Here is a 14,012-nt window from a genome sequence, read left to right on the forward strand (position 1 = left end):
GGGCTTCAGAAAAGCAGTGAGCACCCCAAGCCTGATGGGGCAGCCCAGGACCCCTCTCTGCTCTGGGACAAGAGACCCAGTGCCCCTGGTGCAGTTGCTCCTTGCTGGGGGCCCTGCTGATAGGGAATGACACTGGGTTTGTCTCTGTTTGGCTCTGCCCCCCGGTGTAGGAAGTACTTTGGGGAGAAGATCGGCCTGTACTTCGCCTGGCTGGGCGTGTACACCCAGATGCTCATCCCTGCCTCCGTCGTGGGAATCATCGTCTTCCTGTACGGATGCGCCACCATGGATGAAAACATCCCCAGGTAGGCGGCAGCCCTCCCCCGCGTGCACACCAGGGAGCCCTCTCCTGCTGTCCCAGCTACAGCGTTCATTGGGACACAGGCCTCTCACACCAATTCCTGTACAGAGGAAATCTCACATCAAGCCACGAGCCGTCAGGAGGAAAGGGCGAGGTCTGAAGCCATCTAGGAGTCTGAGTGCCCATCTCAGCCCCAGCTGTGCTAGGCTGTGCTGTATTGTTAAGAGAAAGGCATAAAACAGACATCCGACCGTTTTCATTCTTGGAGGTTGTTCTGGTTGGCTTGTTCCTTTTCATTTTCGGTCATTATGAGACAAGAAAATTATCTGTTTCCTTGTGCAGCCAGGAGGTGAGACGTGAACACTAGACGTCTCGGCGCAGGCTGGCACTCGGGGAGGTGAGACATGAAGGCTAGTGGCCTCGGCGCAGGCTGGCACTTGGGGAGGTGAGACATGAAGGCCAGTGGTCTCAGCGCAGGCTGGCACTTGGGGAGGTGAGACGTGAATGCCAGTGGTCTCGGTGCAGGCTGGCACTCGCGGGAGGTGAGACGTGAATGCTAGTGGCCTCGGTGCAGGCTGGCACTCGCGGGAGGTGAGACGTGAATGCTAGTGGCCTCGGTGCAGGCTGGCACTCGCGGGAGGTGAGACATGAAGGCCAGTGGCCTCGGCACAGGCTGGCACTCATGGGAGGTGAGACATGAAGGCTAGTGGCCTCGGCGCAGGCTGGCACTCGCGGGAGGTGAGATGTGAATGCTAGTGGCCTCGATGCAGGCTGGCACTCGCGGGAGGTGAGACATGAAGGCCAGTGGCCTCGGCGCAGGCTGGCACTCACGGGAGGTGAGACGTGAAGGCTAGTGGCCTCGGTGCAGGCTGACACTCGTGGGAGGTGAGACGTGAATGCTAGGCCTCGGTGCAGGCTGGCACTCGGGGAGGTGAGACGTGAAGGCTAGTGGCCTCGGTGCAGGCTGGCACTCGTGAGAGGTGAGACGTGAAGGCTAGTGGCCTCGGCGCAGGCTGGCACTCACGGGAGGTGAGACGTGAATGCTAGTGGCCTCGGCGCAGGCTGGCACTCACGGGAGGTGAGACGTGAAGGCTAGTGGCCTCGGTGCAGGCTGACACTCGTGGGAGGTGAGACGTGAATGCTAGGCCTCGGTGCAGGCTGGCACTTGGGGAGGTGAGACGTGAAGGCTAGTGGCCTCGGCGCAGGCTGGCACTCACGGGAGGTGAGACGTGAATGCTAGTGGCCTCGGTGCAGGCTGGCACTCACGGGAGGTGAGACGTGAATGCTAGTGGCCTCGGTGCAGGCTGGCACTCACGGGAGGTGAGATGTGAAGGCCAGTGGCCTCGGCGCAGGCTGGCACTCACGGGAGGTGAGACGTGAAGGCTAGTGGCCTCGGTGCAGGCTGGCACTTGTGGGAGGTGAGACGTGAAGGTCAGTGGCCTCGGCGCAGGCTGACACTCGTGGGAGGTGAGACGTGAATGCTAGTGGCCTCGGTGCAGGCTGGCACTCGGGGAGGTGAGATGTGAAGGCTAGTGGCCTCGGCGCAGGCTGGCACTGGCAGGCTGTGCAGTAGGCTCTACCCACTCAGCTTCCTAAGGGTACCTGCCTCCCTTATCCCCACGGCCCCAGGAGATGCTGCAGGAACCATTCCATAATGGAGGATTGCACCGCACAGCATAACCAGGCGTCTGAATGTAGATCCCATGTGCCTTCTGCTGTTCACCAAGGGGACGTCAGATGTCAGGAGCCTAGAGAAGAAGGCCCAGGCCCGAGACAGCCAAGCCTCACTCAGGGGCGCAGTTCCCCTAAGTGACTCCAGAACAAGAGTCCAGTTTTCCCTGGTGTGGTGATGCATGCCTATAATCCCAACACATTGGGAGGCTGAGGCTGGAGGATCCCTTGAGCCTGGGAGGTCGAGGCCGCAGTGAACCGTGATTTCACCACTGCACTGCAGCCTGAAGGACAGAGTGAGACCCTATAGCCACAAGAAAAAAAGTCAAGTTTTCAGAAGCTCAGCCTCAGTGTGCAGAGCCCCTCTGGTGCTTTTGTAGCTATTTCTTAGATTTCCTGACACGAACCAGGGGGTAATTTCAGGCTCGCAGCCTCTGGCGGGGACCCTGTGCCGACAGGCAGTGCCTTCGGTGTGCAAATCGCTCCGCCAGGGAATCGACTCTAAAGGGGAATTTGGGCTGGCCTGCAGGGGCTTAAAACCTCAGAAAAGCCCTAAAATGTCAGTTTGGTTATTTTCGACCCACTCCTGCCAGGTCTCTAGAGCAGAGCTACAGTTCGGAAACTGTGTCTGCTGAGCCTGTCTGGAAAGACCCAGTCAGTCTTCCCTAGGAAAGAAACTGACTCTTAGTTGCACGGAAAGACTATATCTGGTCAATTTTTGTTTAAATGCTGTTTTGATACATGAATAACACCTGAAATATTCCACCCACCCGAATCGAAGCTCCGAGGAATCTGGCTTATCTCCCCTTTGGCGCTGTTTGGGCCTAGACAGGAGAGAGCGTTTCCTTGTGTTTGCTCATGTGATAGGAGGTCATGGGCACTTGGGTTTGGTTGTGGTAAAATCACAGTAGCCCAGATTTGGTGGGGATTATAATGCCGGCTTTAGGCGAAGAGCTCAAAGCCAGAGGGCCATGGTGAGTGCAAGGTGGGGATTCTCACCATGACCCCCGAGGAAGCCTGGGGGACGGCCATCTTCCTTCCTTCCTCCCTCTGGGGGTGGCCTCAGCAGGGAGGCTCTGCCTCCCAGGGGTTGGCCTTGCCAGCTTGGCCCTTCCACCACATGGCCAGAAACAGCAGTTAACTCAGGATTCAGCCACCATGGGGCGCGGCCAGGCCAAAGCCAAGGCCCCCGCCCCACGGGTGACCTGGAACGAAGCAGGAGGTGCGTGCTACCCGCAGGGTCCACCCCATCCCCCAAGTGTGCAGGGAAGCCCGCGCCCAGTGTGGAGCTGCCTGCCGCCCTTGCACCTCTGGGCCTCCCTGCGCAACAGAGCTTCCTGCTCTTTGTATTTTGGCTAAAGGTGGTGAAGTGAGAGGCGGAGGAGGATTTAAAGCTGGCAGGAAAAGGCTTTTTGTGGGGCTGATAGTGTTTGTGCTGGAAGCTGAGTGGGCGGGGAGGAGAGCCCAGGAGAGCCGCAGGGCTCACGGCAGGCCGTGGGTGTACGCCTGAGTCCTGCCCGTCCCGGATCCCACCACTGTGGACTCCAGGCCACCCTCAGCCCAGGTGGTCACTGTGGGCTGGGCCATATGCTGACGATGACGGGGGTGGCCTTCCACATGCCTGTTCTCTGAGAGTGGGGCTCGCGTTGTGCCCAACCAGGGACATCCTGCCCTACAACACGCTGCCTCCTCTGCCCTTGAGAGGCCCCAGAAGAGATGAGGCTGAATGAGGGGCAAGAGATGAGCCCCGAGAGGCCGCTCCTGGCTCTGCTTAAAGCTCGCTGCTGCTGCAAGGCGCCCGGCTACTGCATAATGATGACAAGAGTGTTGGTGACACATGACGGCTGAGGGCTGCCAGGCGCTGCTCCGAGGGTCACTCGTGTTGGTTGTTGGTTGTTGGTTGTTTGACAAGCTGTTAACACAGCTTCTCTTCACTATCAGCAAACCCATTCTGCAGACGGGAAAACAAGGCCACACAGATCACAAATGCCAGAGCTGAGATACGAACCCAGAGCTAGCCAGCCGCGGAGGGCAAGTTCTCGCCCGACTTCTGTGTGCCTGCCCGCCCCAGCCAGCCCCTGCTCCCATGCACACACACACACACACACACACACACACACCTCTGTGTGCGCCTGCCCACCCCATCCGGCCCCCTGCTCCCATGCACAGGCTCACACTGACACACACACTCACATTCACACACACTCACACACACACCTGTGTGCGCATGCCCACCCCACCCAGCCCCTGCTTCCATGCACACACACACACACTCAGACTTACACAACTGTGTGCACCTGCCCACCCCACCGAGCCCCTGCTGCCATGCACACACACACACACACACACACACACACTTACACACACACACACACACACACACCTGTATGGACCTGCCCGCCCCTCCCGGCCCCTGTTCCCATGCACACACACAAACACACACACACACACACACACCTGTGTGCGCCTGCCCACCCCACCCAGCCCCCTGCTCCCATGCACACACATTCACTCACACACACACACACACACACACCTGTGTGCGCCTGCCCACCCCACCCAGCCCCTCCTTCCATGCACACACACACACGCAGACTTACACACCTGTGTGCACCTGCCCACCCCACCTAACCCCTGCTGCCATGCACACACACACACACACTTACACACACACACACACACACCTGTATGGACCTGCCCGCCCCTCCCGGCCCCTGTTCCCATGCACACACACTCACAAACACACACACACACACCCCTGTGTGCGCCTGCCCACCCCACCTGGCCCGGTCCCATGTACACACTCACTCTCCACACTCACACCCCTACACCCTCACACACATACACTCACACTGTGCACCTGCCCACCCCACCTGGGCCCTGCTCCCATGCACACACACACACACCACACACACACACACCCTCACACACACATTGCACCTGCCCACCCCACCCAGCCCCTGCTGCCATGCACACGCTCACACACACACACTCACCTGTATGCGCCTGCCTGTCCCACCTGGCCCCTGTTCCCTGCACACACACTCACACTCACACGTGTGTGCCTGCCTGCCCCACCCAGCCCCTGCTCCTATGCACGCACACACACTTGCCATACTGACACACACACTCACACCCTCACACACATACACACTGTGTGCCTGCCCACCCCACCCAGCCCATGCTGTCATGCACACATACACACTCACACACACACTCACACTTGCTACACACACACATACACTCACACTGTGCACCTGCCCACCCCACCCAGCCCCTGCTCCCATGCACACACTCACACACTCACACTCACAAACACACATACACTCACACCTGTGTGAACCTGCTGACCCCACCCAGCCCCTGCTCCCATGCACACACTCACACTCACACACACATACATGCTTCCTTCATGCTCCAGGCATAGCCATGGCTGCAGTGAATCATTCTTACCTGCCCACCTTTTGTGCTCAACACAGTGCCCGGCACATGCAGTACCTACCACTTTTTTTTTTTTTTGAGACGGAGTCTTTCTCTGTCACCCAGGCTGGAGTGCAATGGCGTGATCTCGGCTCACCGCAACCTCTGCCTCCCAGGTTCAAGCGATTCTCCTGCCTCAGCCTCCTGAGTAGCTGGGATTACAGGCACACGCCACCATGCCCAGCTAATTTTTGTAGTTTTAGTGGAAGTGGGGTTTCACCATGTTGGCCAGGATGGCCTCGATCTCTTGACCTCATGATCTGCCCGCCTTGGCCTCCCAAAGTGCTGGGATTACAGGTGTGAGCCACCGCGCCTGGCCTAATTTTTGTATTTTTATAGAGACGGAGTTTCACTACATTGGCCAGGCTGTTCTCAAAGTCCCGACCTCCAGTGATCTGCCTGCCTCAGCCTCCCAAAGTGCTGGGATTACAGGCGTGAGCCACCTCACCTGGCCCTACACCGCTTTTTAATAAATGTTTAGGGACTGAAGGAAGAGAACTGAACCAGGATGCCCATGATGCTGGGCAGAGAAGAGGCCCCGCGGAGCCTCGCGGAGGACGTTGCCTAAACACCGGCTGCTGTGAGTCAGGCATAATTCTGTGCACAAATTCAGTGTATCCAGAAAGTCAAAAAACAAACACCCACTTCCCCCAGATGACCCTCTGACCTAACCAGCCTGGGTGTGTGTTTAGAGCCACAGCCTTGTCCAAAGTAGCAGAAAGGAGAAAGTTCAAAGCAGGCCAGAGCGGAAGGGACCTGCTTCTGACCCCTTCCTCATCTTCCAGTAAGAAAAACTGAGTCTGAGGCTAAAGGACCTGGCCAGGGTCACAGAGGGTACGCGTAGCCGACTGAGGGCCCAGCCAGGCCACCCGGCTCCCACAAGGAGCCCCCTATGGCCCTTGAGCAGATGAGAGCCATGTGGCACTCGAGCTTTGACGACACAGAGATCAGGATTCACATCCCGCTCTGCTGTGTGGCCCTGAAGAAGTCACTTCCACTTTCTGGGCTCCGGGATTGTAACGGTCCCCAGTGCTGGTCCAGGCAGGTGGCACATCTGTCCCGGCCAGTGATGAGGCTCATGCCGCCGATCGCCTGGAAGTATTGGTGTTTTCTAATACGAGTGGGAGAGAGTCTGAGTGGGAAGGAGGCAGAGATGGTTCTCGGGCATCGCGAAGATGCTGTCTTCTGGCCGCACTGTTGGGCTCTGGCCCCAGGCTTGCCCGTGCTCAGCAGAGCAGACGCCTGCACTGAGCGGGACCACCGTCCTGGCAGGCCCCCATTGCTTCCCGAGTGAGCCTACAGGGTGGGCCTCCCCTGCGCCGGGTGGCTGGGGACCTGTTCCTCCTGGCCCAGTGCCCGGTCTCCCAGAGAGGAGTCCTGGGATCCCTGTTTCTCCACTTCCTGTGTCCAGAGCACCAGGCCGCGTCCAGGCAGCCGCCCCACAAGGTGATGGAGTGGCTGCGAGAACAGCACTTGGACAGTGCCTGGTGCAGAGCGAGCGCCCTCCTCTCTCACCATTTGCCAGGGCCTTATCACGTAAAGACCTGGCGAGCACCTGCTACTGGCACCAGCCCTGACAGTGGCTGCTGATTAGAGGGCGCAGGCTGGGAACTTTACCTCTCCTAGAAGTGGCTCAAGGACCAGCCTTGGAGGCGGCTGCCTCAGGGTCACCCCAGAGGTGAATGTTCCCGGCCCATCTCCTGCCATAAAGCAAGTCTGGGTGACTCCACCCCCAGGCCCGGCAACAGAGACCGCAGGGCCTCATGCGAGACGAAAACACAGGTCCCTTGTTCAAAAATCTCGGCAACAGGGGAGTGTCAAACCAAGCGTGAGGCTCTGCTGAGCTCGGGGCCAGTGCCACGGCATGGTCACAGGCCTGCGAAGCTACCCTGGCTGGCGAGGAGGGACGGGGCACGGCTAAGCACCCGGCTGGTGTCCACCGTGGCCGGGACCCTCACCCACCCCCGGCTCGGGCCCCGCACGTCCTCCCAGGCCAGCTCAGCACCCAGGAAGCAGGCGCTCCATCCGCATGGCCCCGCGACTCCAGGGCTGCCCCTCTCTTGCAGCATGGAGATGTGTGACCAGAGTTACAACATCACCATGTGTCCGCTTTGCGACAAGACCTGCAGCTACTGGAAGATGAGCTCAGCCTGCGCCACGGCCCGGGCCAGCCACCTCTTCGACAACCCCGCCACCGTCTTCTTCTCCGTGTTCATGGCCCTCTGGGGTAAGCAGCGCCCCAGCGCGCTGGGATTTGGGGCGGCGGTGAGTCTGAGCGGTCCCTACCCTTCTGTCTGCCTTTGTGAAATCATCCTCAGGCAGGCATGGCCAGGAAAAAACGAAGGGGGAGGTGGAAGTGACCCCCGTTTTGTGTTCAGTTTACTGGGGTCTGCACTGCATCAAGAGACACACAGGGGTTCTCCTGACCCAGCCAAGAGGCCCTTAGGGAAAGCCGAGGAGGGACATTTTGCTCTGAGAAATCCTGACACCAGGGTGTGTTGGCCCGGGAAGGGCAGCTGACTGAGAGCAGAGGCCCGGCCCTGCCTCCATCCCTGCTGCTGCTGCTGGTGACCGCCAGACCCTGCAGGAAAGCTGACCGCGGCTGGGCCCCGGGGACACCGTCTCTCACTAGAGCCTTCAGCGTTCCCACAGGCTTCCTCTGCCGGTTTACAGATAAGGAAGCAAAGGCCTAAGAGAGCTGGGAAGTGCCTGGGGTCACTCAGCTCCTGATTCCAAAACTGTGCCCTTTGCTGCTGGACTTTGCTGCCACCCAAACCTAAGGCACCAGGCTCCTCCCCCAGGAAGCTTCCCTAACCCCAGTCCTACCTGATACCCGACTCCAGCTTTCGGGGTGGTGGCTGAATGCATTTCTGCAGAGGTTTTGGATCAGCAAGCAGGGCCGTTCTATCCTCTGTGGCTCCAGGTCACAGCCTCTGCCAGCTGGGCTTTGAGATGCCCCCAGTGGGCAGCCTGTACTGAGCCATCCCAGACCCGGCCCCGTGCCAGGCACTCGAGGCCCCATTTTTACCTGTGAGCTCCCACTTTGCAGGAGATGGGGTCAGGAACCAAACCTGATGTATGTGCTGCTCTGAAAGCTGCAGTATAGGTTTCTAGAGGGGCGGCATGGGCCAAGGCCCCATGGCAAGGGTGCGGGGCTGTGGCAGGAGCTGCAGGTGGGAGGGGCGTCAGAGCATCTGAAGAGGCCAGCAAGGACACGCTGAGAAGAACTTAGCGTGCTCATGCTGAGGAATCAGGACCCAGTGCCGTCGGCTGCTCTGTCAACGACGTTTTCCTGTCTTATGCTCGAGGCAGAGACCACAAGCCTAAGAGGGAGCTCGTACAGGAATTAAGAGAAGGAGAGAGGGGTGCCATAGCGGGGCCCAACTCCGGGAAGGGCACCTACTAGAAAGTGTGAGAAAAGCGACTGGGAGCCTCACTGCATCCTCCCCAGCCCTGGGGGTCCCTGACTTCTTCCCGTTTCCTCTTTCCCTGCCAAAACTGCTGGGAGCGATCCAGCCCCTAGACTCCCTACTTCTCCAAAGAAAGGGCCTCCGACGGAGAAGAGATCATTCCGAAGGACTCCACACTTTGTTTCAGTTCTCATGCTGCTCCCGAGAGTTAAGGAGACACGGGCGGGCTTGGCATCCCCACACTTTGACCATGAACAAAAGGCGTTTAAGGGCCCTGGAGACAGCAGCCTCCACATCCTTCCACCCCACGTTCTGCCCATCCCTGCCATCACCTTCCGGTCTGGGAGGGCACAGCCCTCTGAGAGCCCCTGGCTGGTGTCCTTCTCTGCAGTGGCCTCCAAAGGCACCCACTTCTGTGGGACTCTCTAAACGTCCAGTAATTCCTGGGCTCACGGAACCGGGCCTCCCTCCTCCGTGGAGAAAGAAGCACGTGGTATTTCATTTTCTCCTTCTCTAGTCATAAGCACTACCGGCCCAGCGAGAGCCCATGCCCAGGGGATGGGAGCAGAGAGGCCGGAGGAGCCCCGATGGAGAAAGAAGCCGTCTCGGGCTGCCGCGATCCCACGCCCAGCCAGCGTGCCGGGCGGTAACAGGGCTCTGTGATAAGGGCCTGCTAGGTTCTTGTTTTGGGGAGCCCAAAGAGCTCCGTGGCATTCTGGTCACTGCAGATTCCTTCTTCCAAATGCCAGTGTATCACCCGCTCACACCTTCCAGGTCACCCTTGGGAGTGCCTCCTGGGCAGGCGTGGGTGCTGAGCCTATAGAACAAGCCTCTTCCCCCAGGCCTCCCTCCTTCTTGGAGTTCCTTCTGCAAGACCATCCTTTGAGAGGGTGTGGGCAGCGCAGACCGCTCTACACCCTGGTTGTTCCGGGAGAGACCCACAAGCGCCTGGTCCCTCATGCGTTGGCCTGGGCAGTGGCCCTGTGGCCCCAGGGCTGGCCGACCCACGCGGGCTCCTGCTGAAGGCTCTGGGCCCGGGCCTGCTTCCCAGACAGCAGCAGCACTGAGTGTGCCCATCCCCCAGGGTTCTCAAACTGGGTCCCATAGGCCTCTGCAGGGTTCCGCACCCGTCAAGAGGTTTACGGGCAAGGGAGGGATGCCCGGGTACACATGGAAACTGGCATCTCATCGCAGGTGCCTGCGAACCTGAGCGTGAGCGTCGTGAGACCCTGCGCGGGCCCCTCCCTCGCCTCACCCTGGTCTCGGTCCTGATTTAAATGAACGCAGACTCGTGGCCGATATCGAGTTTGGGACTTCTGCCTGGAGTGAGTTAGGGGAAGACGTGAGTTCCTCTGCTGGGGTTCGAGGGCTCAGCCAGGGCCCGAAAGCCTCTGTGAGCAAGGGAGGCCCGGGAGAGTCAGGAGAGGCCTTTCCTAGTGAGGTCAGGTGCCCGTGGCCGGCCATCTGCCCCTGCCTGGAAGCCGCCCTCTGACACCCTCAGCTCCACCACACGAGGCTGTGGGCCGAGCAGTGTGAGGGGCAGGTCTTGCGTTCCTGGGATTCCAGTCACAGGTGGGGACAGACATAAGCAGAAATCAGCATAGCCTCGAGATAAGTGCAGCCGTCTTCTTTGTGGACAAAGGCGTTTGATTCTCCAGAGGAAGTGGGGAATGGGAGCTGTGAGTTGGAAGCACAATGTAGGGAGTGATTTCCAGCGGTGAGCAGGGAGAAGTGCTGAGCTGGGCTAGCCAGGGAGGGGGTGAGCGCCCCGTGCTTGGAAGCATTCAAGCTGAGGTTGGAGGACTTCTTGCTGGGGCTACTGCACAGCATTGGGAGGTGATGTCTGTGTGGTAGCTGCATGTGGTCCAAGGCCACGTGGTTTATGGGACGAGCCCCAGGCCTGCAGCCCAGCTCTGGTTTTTAATTTGGGGATGAAAATGTACTATAAATTTAGAATTATAAATGTAAGGTCAGCAGCAGTCTGTCACTGCTGAAAAGCACGTGTCCGAGCTCCCTGTTATTTATCACGCTGTATCTGAACAGCTGAGAACCTGTCCCCAGTTCACAGAGGAGGAAAGCTCTCACCTTGTGCTTGGTGGCCTCTGTCCATTCAGTGACTTTCTCTCCTTCAGAAAAGAATAACAGCTGGCTGGACTGTAATCCCAGCACTTTGGGAGGCCGAGGAGGGCAGATCACCTGTGACCAGGAGTTCATGAAACCCCAGCTCTACTGAAAATACAAAAATTAGCTGGGCACGGTAGCGGGCACCTGTAATTCCAGCTACTTGGGAGTCTGAGGCTGCAGAATTGCTTGAACCCAGGAGGCAGAGGTTGCAGTGAGCCGAGATTGTGCCATTGCACTCCATCCTGGGCAAAAAGAGTGAAACTCTGTTTCAAAAAAAAAAAAAAGGGAAAGAAAAGAATCACAGCTGAAAGTAAGTGAGTTTTATTTTCTGCCAGGCACTGTGGTAGCGTCTTCTGTGTCCTGACTCACTCCCCAAAGGAGATAAATAGCTTTATGTACGTCAAGCTTACGCCAGCTGGTAAGCAGGGCTTGAACCCCTGAATTCTGATTTCTGAGCCCCAAATCCTTCCTCATAGCTTTTGTTTTAGTTGAAGTTATTTTTCTTTCCAACTTTCGTTTTAGGCTCAGAGGTTACCTGTGCAGATCTGTTGCATGGGTCCATTGTGTGACGTGGGTTTGGTGTACAGGTTAGTTTGTCACCCAGATAATCAGCGCAGTACCTGCTAGGTAGTCTTTCCACCCTCCAGTGGGCCCCGGCGCCTCCTGTCCCCTTCTCTGTGTCCCTGTGCACTCAGTGTTTAGCTCCCACTTAAAGGTGAGAACATGCGGCGTTTGGTTTTCTGTTTCTGTGTTAGGTTTGTTCTCTCAGGTTAATGGTCTCATCCACGTTGCTGCAAAGGACGTGATTTCCTTCTTTTCATGACCGCGCAGTATTCCAGGGTCTGTATGGACCACGTCTTTTTCTTCTTCTTCTCTTGAGACAGTGTCTCTCTGTCACCCAGGCTGGAGTGCAGTGGCGCCATCTCGGCTCACTGCAACCTCCACCTCCCATGTTCAGGCAACTCTTCTGCCTCAGCCTCCCGAGTAGCTGGGATGATGGGCGCCCGCCACTGTGCCTGACTAATTTTTATATTTTTAGTAGTGTTGGGGTTTCACCATGTTGGCTGGGCTGGTCTTGAACTCCTGACCTCAGGTGATCTGCCCACCTCAGCCTCCCAAAGTGCTGGGATTACAGGAATGAGCCACCACACCTGGCCTGGACCAAATATTCTTTACCCAGTCCACCACGGATGGGCATCTGTGTCGAGTCCATCTCTTTGCTCTTATAAATGGTGCTGCAGTAAACATACGCATGCATCTCTTTCTGTTTTGTGTTTTGTTTTTTGTCTTGTTTTGTTTTGTTTGAGATGGAGATTTCACTCCGTTGCCCAGGCTGGAGTGCAATGGCACGATCTCAGCTCACTGCAACCTCCGCCTCCCAGGTTCCAGCGATTCTCCTGCCTCAGCCTCCCAAGTAGCTGGGATTACAGGCGTGCGCCACCATGCCAGGCTAATTTTGTATTTTTAGTAGACACACGGTTTCTCCATGTTGGTCAGGCTGGTCTTGAACTCCTGACCTCAGGTGATCCATACCCACCTCAGCCTCCCAAAGTGCTGGGATTACAGGTGTGAGCCACCGCACCCGGCCACATGTGTCTTAATGGTAGAACAATTGATATTCCTTTGGGCACATACCCAGTAATGGGAGTGCCGAGTTAAATGGTACTTATGTTTTAAGTTATTTGAGAAATCTCCATTTTGAGCCTCAAATACCTGACTCTAGGCCTTACTCTGCGGGTGTTTCTAACTGTCTCCGGCTGGCATGTGCGCTGAATGGGTGCCTTACTTATTCCTGACTGGGTCACCTCCAAGTTTCTCTCTCACCTAGAATAGTTTCCTCGTCTATATCCACAAAAATACATCTCCTTCCCTTTGGGAGCTGCACTGAGGACTGCCTCTGTGCCAGGCCCTCGGCTCGCTCTGTAACCCCACAGCAGCCCCAGACCGAGGCTCTGTTCTTTCCTCTGGTGAAGACGCTAAAATGTTAGCAGAAAGGGGTCTCGATCCACAGCCCAGTAGAGGGGTCTTGGCTCTCGCACAAGAAAGAATTCAAGGTGAGTCCACAGTGCAAAGTGAAAGCAAGTTTATCAAGAAAGTGAAGGAGTGGCCGGGCGCGGTGGCTCACGCCTGTCACCCCAGCACTCTGGGAGGCCAAGGCAGGTGGATCACCTGAGGTCTGGAGTTCAAGACCTGCCTGGCCAACATGGCGAAACCCCATCCCTACTAAAAATACAAAAAGTTAGCGGGGTGTGGTGGTGTGTACTTGTAATCCCAGCTACTTGGGAGGCTGAGACAGGAGAATCGCTTGAACCCAGGAGGCAGAGGTGGCGGTGAGCTCAGGTTGTGCCACTGCTCTCCAGCCTGGGCGACAGAGCAAGACTCCATCTCAAGAAAAGAAAAAACAAAACAAAACAGAAAGAAAGAAAACCAGTGAAAGAATTGCTACAGAATAGGGCATTCCAAAAGTAAGAGAAGGAACATGCCCACCCTAGGTGCAGAGCGTGTTTATATAGAGGTTAACGAAGAAAATCATGGGGAGATGTGGCTGGCTTCAGTGTTTTGTGATAAAGGATTAATTTTCTCTATTACTCTATGTTGCAATAATCAATATTATTATCTTTAAAGCAAAGTTAAGAATGCCTCTGTTTGCAACATACCAGGATATCAGGGCATTCCCAGTCTGGGTCTGTTTAGTAAACATTATCAGTCTGTTCCCTTAACGTAAACATCTGGAGGCTAGGAATGCCTGACCTTCTGGGAATGAAGGCCTCATTGTTCCTAGCCCTCACTCAGGATGGAGTTGCTCTGGTGGGAATGCCTCTGACAGAAGCACAGAGAGGTTACGCGACTTGCCCGAGCTCACACAGCTAACAGATCCCTAACAGACGTCTCAGATGTGCACCCCGGCCCATGTGCCTCCAAGGTCCCAGCGCGGGCCCCGGTTCCACCACTGCACCCAAACATTCTCCAGGCCCTCACCATGGGCCCTCTTGGGGGAGCAGACATGTGCCTCGAGCCAGTATCCG

General features: G+C 57.1%; 1 protein-coding gene across 11 annotated transcripts in view; it reads left to right on the forward strand.

Annotated features, from left to right (window-relative positions):
• ANO1 (anoctamin 1) overlaps positions 1–14,012 on the forward strand; it is a 208,386-nt gene that overhangs the window by 147,053 nt on the left and 47,321 nt on the right. For all 11 annotated transcript variants that reach the window (XM_074401809.1, XM_074401810.1, XM_039471000.2 and 8 more), the window contains 2 exons: positions 171–305; positions 7,519–7,679. In XM_074401809.1, the coding sequence (XP_074257910.1) occupies positions 171–305; positions 7,519–7,679 (296 nt within the window). The remainder of the gene's footprint in view (positions 1–170; positions 306–7,518; positions 7,680–14,012) is intronic.

Source organism: Saimiri boliviensis, chromosome 6, assembly GCF_048565385.1.
Source record: "Saimiri boliviensis isolate mSaiBol1 chromosome 6, mSaiBol1.pri, whole genome shotgun sequence".
Classification (NCBI taxonomy): domain Eukaryota; kingdom Metazoa; phylum Chordata; class Mammalia; order Primates; family Cebidae; genus Saimiri; species Saimiri boliviensis.